The sequence below is a fragment of the Pollachius pollachius genome (genome assembly GCF_949987615.1).
Source record: "Pollachius pollachius genome assembly, chromosome: 13".
NCBI lineage: Eukaryota > Metazoa > Chordata > Actinopteri > Gadiformes > Gadidae > Pollachius > Pollachius pollachius.
Genome location: NC_136946.1, coordinates 14,312,690 through 14,321,578, shown reverse-complemented (window position 1 = coordinate 14,321,578; position 8,889 = coordinate 14,312,690). Strand labels below are relative to the sequence as shown.

The following is an 8,889-nucleotide window of genomic DNA, read 5'->3' as shown; positions in this document are numbered from 1 at the left end:
CACCAGGTGAGTGAATAGCCATTCCAACCATTTGAAAATCTGCCTTTTCCTGTGTTTTAGTGACCTCAGTGGTCCACAACTGGTGGCTTAATTTCACCCCTTTAAAATGTTCTATATGCAAGGTTGAAATAAATGAACTTCACAATCTTCACAAACATTCCTATCTCTTGTTTTATCGCCACTCAATGCAAATCTGGGGTAGGATAAACTAAATGCATCTTTAACTGCTTCACACACTGCGCTCAAATACTTCAGTCCATAACATTCAAAGCCACATTCAGAATAATCCACCATATAAACAAGGAAGTCAAATGAGTATATCCATACAAAAACAATCCTCCAATCCTCCAGTCTCAATGCCTGTTATGTAACTAACTTGCCACACGTAGTGGTTCCATTGAGACACACAGAGCTCCCGAGTGGCTGTGGCTGAATCAGAAGACACACGGAGCGAGTGGGCGAGAGACTACAGGGGGTGCCTGTCGGTCAGAAGGTGGTAGCGCTCCTCATTGGTGGGGAAGAAGGTCTGTCTCAGACGGCCCATGTGGCCCCCCGCGGCCATCCGGTCCACGGGCTGGTACATCTTGTAGCGCCTGGGGAATGGTGGAGGAGGTTTTTCACTTCCTAGTACTCTGTCCACTGAGTAGCTAGTACAGTACTCAGTGGGCTCATTCGTCTACTCATCCGGCAGGCTTTGGGACGCGCCTGACTATAAGGGCAGCTAGCCCTAATAGTCTAGCCCTCTTGCTCAAGGTTGAGCACAGACTTCGGACATCGGGGAGCCGAACCCAGTGCCTTTCAGACGGGATTCGAACAACTTAGCTACAACCCTGTCGTATTTCGAAAAAGAGATGCATATACCCAGGGGCGTAGGAATGAGTTTAACATTGGAGGGGACACATATCGGAAACCTGACAGATCCGGTATAATTTTTAGGTGGGACAAATGCGCCTGTCTCCGATATTGGAGGGGACACGTCCCCTCCGTCCCCCCCGGTTCCTACGCCCTTGCATATACCTCTTCAGAGTGATCACAGTGCATTCAGTGTGTTGTGAGCACATTGACTTGATGGAGAGATGTAGGAATGGTTAATGTGTGTGTTGTCACATTATCATTATCCTTATGGCTCCATTAAACCCATTAAAGTGCGTGGTCTGACCTTAATAACGGTACAATAGTGTGTGTGTGGGGGTGTACTCCTGGAAGTGTGTGTCACCCTACTCACTTGTACACCATGAAGGCGATGAAGGCGAAGGCGGCCGCTAACAGGATGCTGGCGGTGACCACCACCTTGGTGGCGTTAGGAGACGTGGGAGGGCCTGAGGGAGACAGGGATCAGGTTCAATAGAGAGTGCAGACTAGTGAGGCACGGCGAAAGGTCCCCTTAACTAACTAAAAGGTCCCCTTAACTATACACGGATGATTGCTGTGGCGGCACCTATAGCTCTGAAGACAATGTATGCGACTGGGATTCCTTTTCCTTGAAGAGGTTTAGGCAACAGATTAGGCTCCAAACCAAATGTTATCCCATTGAACGCTTATCTCCAATCATCCAAATTTTAGTTTCAAGCCTTGATCTTGCCTGATGGCATATAATCCTCATTCAGCAATTAGCATGTTGCTATTCAGTTTTTAGCATGTTTTTAATGCGCAGGAAATGCTATGCAATAACGATGATAATGAATCGTTTGTGTCATGTATTCTCATTCACCTTTATACCCTTAAGACATCTGGAGACTTTGAGCCAAAATGACTTCTGGGGAACTCAGATCCATGTCATTAAGTAGCAGTTATACATACGTACATCACACAGAGCGCCATCTTGTGAGACGTGACCAACAGGCCGACAGAGGCAGCGACCTCTAAGCATGGCGCCCTCCCCATCGCACTTAAACACGTTGTGATGTCTGCTTCACACACCCCCCTCCCCCCCCTCCACAAACAGCCCTCGTGTGACCCACCGGGGACCTCCTCCTGGGCGTAGCTGACGGTGACGGAGGTGCTGGCCTGGGCGGTGCTGCCCTGGTTGCCCAGGGTGATGTTGACGCAGTAGGTCCCGGGCAGCACGAAGCGCCGCCTCAGGTACACCTCGCAGGTGGGGGAGGGGGGCACGTCGTCGCACATGACGCCGCTGACCACCTCGCACGTGGCGTCGGACACCACGGTGCACACCATGGTGGGGATGCTGGGGGGGTGGGGGGGGGGGGGGGGGTGGGGGGGGGGGCGTGGTCAACACACACGTTGAGAGATCCATGAAAAGCTACTCTGGACGGCTTGATGCGGTTCAGTGTTAAACTGAACGGAGCTCACCGGTGGCGTTCACATGTATCTTGTCAGAGAGAGGCATAGTAGTACCGTAAGGTCCGACCGTTGTTAAGCTTTAAAACGGTTTGGTACTCGTGTGTGAGTGAACATCTGAGGTTGAAAAATCTCCATCCCCCCCCCCCCCCCCCCCCCCCCCCCCCCCCCCCCCCCCAGGGCAATAATACAGATTCAATATGTTCCCAATTCGATGGTGCTCACTAATCACTAGGGGATGCGTGAGAGTGAAGTAGATTTCCCCCACCTGCCGAAGCATTTGATCAGGAAGCCGATGTCGTTGTCGGTCTCCTTCGCCGTGGACACGTCCAGGATGTTACTGGAGAACCACAGGCTGCTGATGCCGTGGGGGGGATCTGAGGCGACGAGAGAGCTCTGTAAGGTGTCTGACGTAGACCGTACCGCGTCACACAAGCCCACTGTCATTCACACGCAGAATCAAGCACGCACGCAAGCACACAGGCACACATATGCACACGCATACACACAGGCATGCAAGCACACACACACACACACACACAGATGCACATGCAGACACACACAAAGACACACACACTCAGATGCACACTCAGACACACGCACACGCACAAACAGAGGCACGCACACGCGCAAACACATACACAGTTGCATGCACACACACACACATGCACGCACACACACAACACACCCGCTCACGCTACATAATTGCCCACATCCTCTCACACACGTACAACTCCTTACACTCTCATCCATCCTCCATCCTACCAATGACGGTGACGTTCCCGCCAAAGTATCCGTAGACGTAGCGGAAGCACTTGTCGTCTCCGGCCCGGAGCCCGGCGTTCCGCAGGGCGGTGGCGTTGGGCCACAGGGTGGGGTCCGCCTCCGTCCAGGGGGGGAACTCCGTGGTACGGACCCCAGTCGTGGAGGGGGCGACGGGCGTGGCTGTGGTGCTGCTGAAGGCTGGGAGATCAACAACAACAGGAAAGTAGACGGAAATAATGAAGACACCGAGGTCCTTCATCAACATGCATTGATCCGATTATGTTGTATGAGGTTAGACTGAAGCTAATTTGATTTCGATTAGATGCCGCTGCTCTGCTGATCACACGGCCGTCAACAGGCCGTCTTAAGTTATGTGTGTAGTGGAGCGTCCCTCACCCTGCGCGGTAGACATCTTGCTGGTGGCGGTCGCCGTGGTTCCAGGGGCTTCTGATTGGTCCACACAGAAAGTCAAATAAGACAGACGTAAACAGACATACACTGCCATACATTTGCACCTCGTTTTATAATCACGGTTTCATCTCATAGCGTAAATTGGAAAAAAAAAGCTGAATGAATGACGAAGTATGAGGAGACTTTGGTGTACTTTTTTAACTATCATACTAAACCATAATTTACAGTGTAAATTATGGAACCGTTCTACAAATATTACACCATCAACACTCTTATCCAAAGAAAATCACAAGGAAGTATATCAACCTAGTTTCGTTTTTATAATTCATGAGCAGAGCGGGTTGAGGGGTCCCTCTCCAGGGGGGCCTACGGGCGGGCCCCTCAACCCGCGCGCGTGGGGGAGACCCTATATGCCCCTCCGTCCTCCACTCTTTCCTCACGCCCCCTGTACCTGTCGTGGGCGGGGGCGGGGGCGGGGGCGGCGGACAGGCCGTCTCGAACGCCGCCTTCACCATGAGGCTGATGCGGACCTTGCCGCTGGCGCCGAAGGCGTGCGTGGCCAGCCGGTTGTGCGTCACCAGGCGGTTGCCGTCGCCGAAGTCCCACATGTAGTCGACGGCGCTGGCGGTCTTCAGGTAGCCGCTGGGGTCGTGCAGCTCGGCGTCCAGCAGAACGTCCAGGCCGCGGTAGAACACGTTGGCCGACAGGTTGGCCGCCGCGCTCTGGGAGATGTTCACGGCCAATGGGATCTTATCTGGTGGGTCGGGAGGGCGGGGAGGGCGGGGTTTAGAGTGGATGAGGGGGGGCTTCAGTCATCACGTTTTACGGATTGTTTGCTATATCTGTCTAGCTCGCTATCTATCTCTGTCTGTCCGTCTGTCTGTCTGTATGTGTGTGTCTCTCTCTCTCTCTCAATCTCTCAAACAATCAATAAAAGTATGATTTAAATTCCTTTTCTTCTTTTTTCCCCTCTTTAGGGCAACAAAGGACCCCTGAGCTTCAAGCAGTTACGAATAAGGTCTGACTCTGGTTTCCTGTTCCAAAGTCGGTAGACATATCTCATCTCATCCTCTCTCAAAAGGAACCATCTCTCTATCTCTTTCTAGCGTTCTATCTGAAGGACTAAGGGAACCCCCCCCCCCAAAGTACACGTTCTGTCGAGCCCACCTGTGATGAAGTAGATGGTGTTGTCGGTGGCCAGCGGGACGTACTTCCTCCGCTCGCGCTTCCTGTACACCAACACCTCCATGAGCTCCGTGCCCAGCAGGAAGTCGCTGGTGTTGAGTGTCAGGCTGGACGAGGTGCCATCACACGTCTCATGGTACTGGCCTGGTAGAGAGAGAGCGAGAGAGAGAGAGAGGGAGAGAGGGAGAGAGAGAGAGAGAGAGAGAAAGAGAGAGAGAGGGATGGGGGAGAGAGAGAGAGGGAGGGAGAGAGAGAGAGAGAGAGAGCGATGGGGGAGAGAGAGAGAGGGAGGGAGGGAGAGAGAAAGAGAGAGAGAGAGAGAGAGAGAGGGAGGGAGGGACAGAAGGGAGAGATTGGGAGAGAAGGGAGAGAGAGGAATATAGTTAATAAAATAATATAAAGAGAAAGAGAGTGAGAGAATGAGGGAGAGAGAGAGAGGGGGATCAACAGCCATAGACTTGTGTCTGGGGGATGTCACAGGGATTCACTTACACACTCACACATGACAAGCAGCACACCGTAGTTCCATCAATGCATTTAGCGACTCCACTGATAGTGTGTGTGAAGTGTGCATGTGGGTCCCCCTGTCCTACTCACCCATGGTGTGCCACACGTAGACGTAGCCTTTCCGACCCCAGTCGTTGCTCTGAGGGAAGGGCTTCCCATCGGGGAACACGTTGCATGTCTTCAGGTCCGTACACTTGCCAAAGCCGTAGTCATCCAGCCAGGTAGTCCAGCCTTCCACCGGTCCAGAGCGCACCTGACCATTGGCTGTCCAGTGGTCCAATCAGATGAGGTAAAGGCAGGGAGGGGGCGGGGAGTAAACAGGTAAAGGCTTATTACGTTCACTATTACGTTTGAGGAATGTCGAATTTTCTTACAAATTTGCTTGATTTTGCCAGTTGGGGTTATGGATTTTCTTTTATCGAGTATGTTTAAAACAATAAATATTAAGGGATGCAGAGGTTACAGAGGCAGTAGTGTTCCCATAACAACCAAGCACACTCATCATTTTTCCAAATTGAAAATGTGAAATCCATAATCTAATTCGTAGTCCGCAAAAGTAAAAGGTAAATTAAAAGTCAGGGACCCTAGTCCCACCACTGCGGGAAACCCTTACACTTAACCCTAACACCACCTTTCAAACTACGTCTTAACCCTCACACCCACCCTCTCCCCTGAACCCCCTGACCCCTAGCCTCTGGAGGTTAGCACCTGAGGCTTCCAGCTCCATACCGTCGTCACAGTGCTCGTCCCACACCAGGTCTCCATTGGGGTCCTCCTTCTGGCAGGGAGGGTACTCCAGCTTGGCCGTGAAGGAGATGCTGGAGCCGTTGATGGCCGGGCTGTCGCTGGTCAAGCGCACCTTCACGGGCTTGGCTGCAGGGGACACAGATACATGAGGAACACCGCAGCGTCCTGTATGTAGAGGTGAGTGGAGGCGTGAGGAGCAGGAGGAGGAGGTGAGGAGGAGGAGGAGAGGAAGAGGAGCAGGACTAGGAGGAGGAGGAGGAGAGGAGGAGGAGAGGGGAGGAAGAGGAGCAGGAGGAGGAGGAGAGGAGGAGATGAAGAGGAGAAGGAGAGGAGGAGAAGAGAAAGAGGAGAGGAAGAGGAGCAGGAGGAGGAGGTGAGGAGGAGGAGAGGAAAAGGAGGAGGACTAGGAGGAGGAGAGGAGCAGGAGGAGAGGAGAGGAGAGGGAGAGGAGAAGGAGAGGAGGAGAAGAGAAAGAGGAGAGGAGGTGGAGGAGGTGGGAGGAGGGAAGGCGAGGGGAGGAGAAGAGGAGAGGAGGAGGAGATGAGGAGGGGGAGGGGGAGGAGAGGAGGAATAGGAGATGAGGAGAAGAGGATGGAGGAGGAGAGGAGGAGGAGGAGAGGAAGAGAAAGAGGAGGAGAGGGAGTAGAGAGGAGGAGAGGAATAGGAGGAATAGGAGATGAGAAGGAGGAGGGGAAGAAGGAAGCAAATGAAAGAACAATAGGAGGAGGAGGGAGAAGAAGGAGGGAGAAAAATAAGAAGAAGATGAGGAGGGGGAAGGAGGAGGAGGAAGAGAAGGGGAGGAGGAGGAGAAAGAACACAGGGAGGAAGTGGAGGTTGGATGGGGTACGTACGCCGTCTGTTGGTGAGGGTCTTTGGCTTGGGTCCAAACGGTGGGTAGAGGTATTCGTCCCATGGGTTGGTGTCTGGGTCCCAGCCCGGGATGGGGAAGGGAATCTTCCCCGGGATGGTGGGAAGCTTCCGGAGGGGAGGCTTACCCGGGCTTGGATAACCCCCGGGGATGGGGAGCCCCCCCGGGATGGGAAGACCCCCCGGTATGGGAAACTTCCGGATGGAAAGCTTACCCGGGATGAGCCCCCCTGGGATGGGAAGACCCCCCGGGATGACCCCCCCCGGGATGGGAAGGTCCTTCGGGATGGGAAGATCTCCCGGAATGGGGAGCCCCCCTGGGATGGGAAACTTCCGGATCGAAAGCTTACTTGGGACGGGAAGGTCCCCGGGGATTAGCCCCCCCGGGATGGGAAGACCCCCGGGGATTGGGAGCCCCCCCGGTATGGGAAACTTCCGGATGGAAAGCTTACCCGGGATGAGCCCCCCTGGGATGGGAAGACCCCCCGGGATGACCCCCCCCGGGATGGGAAGGTCCTTTGGGATGGGAAGATCCCCCGGAATGGGGAGCCCCCCTGGGATGGGAAACTTCTGGATGGAAAGCTTACCCGGGATGAGCCCCCCAGGGATGGGAAGACCCCCAGGGATGGGAAGGTCCTTTGGGATGGGGAAGGAGTGCTTGTGTGGGAACATGTCCGCGTAGGCTGTAGAGAGGGAGGGAGGGGGAGGGGGAGAGGGGGGGGGGGGGGGGGGGGGGAGAGGGAGGGAGGGGGGGGGGGAGAGGGAGGGAGTGGTCATTGGGGCGGGATTATACCTTCGATGGTGCGATCGAGTGAAGAAGTCAAGAATTATTGACCTGATCTATCTGCTAGAGAGTGAAGCAGAATGTACCTTCTAAATAAAGTTAATATTGTTTTATCTTATCTATATAGATGGATATATATATATATATATATATATATATATATATATATATATATAGAGAGAGAGAGAGAGAGAGAGAGAGAGAGAGAGAGAGAGAGAGAGAGAGAGAGAGAGAGAGAGATTCCTTATCCTTTGTTGAATTTTTGTTATAACAATGTGTTGTTCCCTTTTCTAACTCTCAATAGGACGGACAATAGTCTGCTATTTTTAAATATAGCCTACAGTTTATTCTCCAGGAATGGGATATCACAAGGAATGGAATATATAAATAGGTGAATATGATATAAAAACTATCGGTCATAAACTCATTATACAAGACATCCAAACCTTACATCCTAAATGTGTTCGGTTATTTATTCAACGCTGAAGTGATGGACCGTTCTAGAAGCTCCCTAATTAGACTCATGAGACTGTGGCTCAGTATGACAGCGTGCTTCAGGTATGAGAGAGAGAGCGCTCGGACTCCAATATATTTGTTCAAAAGTTGGTTGGCATCAAAATATTGAAAAACCTTACACCCACAGAGGCCGGTTATTATTTAAAATCAATGCGACCTTTAGGTTGAATTACATTAATTAGTCTTAATTTAGTCTTAATCCGTTTTTATGGGATTTTACGAACCATTCTAGGATTTTATCAATTAGGATACATTCCTCCATTAAACAGCCCATAGCTTATGATCATTTAAACATTTAAAGTGACTGTGTAAGTAATCAAGGATAGTTAGAACAGTTTATTCTTACTTTTTTTTCCATCTGCTTGACGAAGAAGATATATCAGTGCCAGCACTAAAAAGTGCGTTGAAGCCCCCATTTCGACCTCTCAGTTGAGCGTTGTTTCCACCACCAGAAGCCTCCTCGCTGCGGACCTACCGAATAACTCTACTCCTCTACTGAACTTGTGTACCAACTTCTGCCAGGGGCCGCGTGCCCTGATATTCATAATCGAATAGTGCGGTTACGCGCACGGACATGTGATGTCCCCTAACGAGACGCATCTCATCCCTCATTACAGTGTATGGTGCAACCACCGCGTGAACGCGCATTAGGGGCGTCCTGGGCACCCTGACTTCTCGTTCGAGAGGAAACGTCAAACTTGGGTATCTATTTTTTTTCCTAATGATTTCTAAATGACCCTATCTTGTTCCCCGTTCCTTCATTTTCCATGAGAAACAGGGAAAAGAATTGGATACCTCGAATGACCTAA

The 8,889-nt window shown here is 51.9% G+C and overlaps 1 protein-coding gene across 1 annotated transcript; it reads right to left on the bottom strand.

The window, feature by feature from the left end:
- Nucleotides 1-466: 466 nt before the first annotated feature.
- Nucleotides 467-7,452, bottom strand: gpnmb (glycoprotein (transmembrane) nmb; the record flags this gene model as incomplete). The annotated part of the gene is made up of 12 exons (XM_079749383.1): nucleotides 467-593; nucleotides 1,226-1,319; nucleotides 1,962-2,185; nucleotides 2,567-2,675; nucleotides 3,064-3,261; nucleotides 3,460-3,510; nucleotides 3,926-4,228; nucleotides 4,642-4,803; nucleotides 5,257-5,430; nucleotides 5,896-6,039; nucleotides 6,765-6,867; nucleotides 7,426-7,452. The coding sequence occupies 12 exons, from the start codon at nucleotides 7,450-7,452 to the stop codon at nucleotides 467-469; spliced, it is 1,716 nt and encodes a 571-aa protein (XP_079605509.1).
- Nucleotides 7,453-8,889: the final 1,437 nt, after the last annotated feature.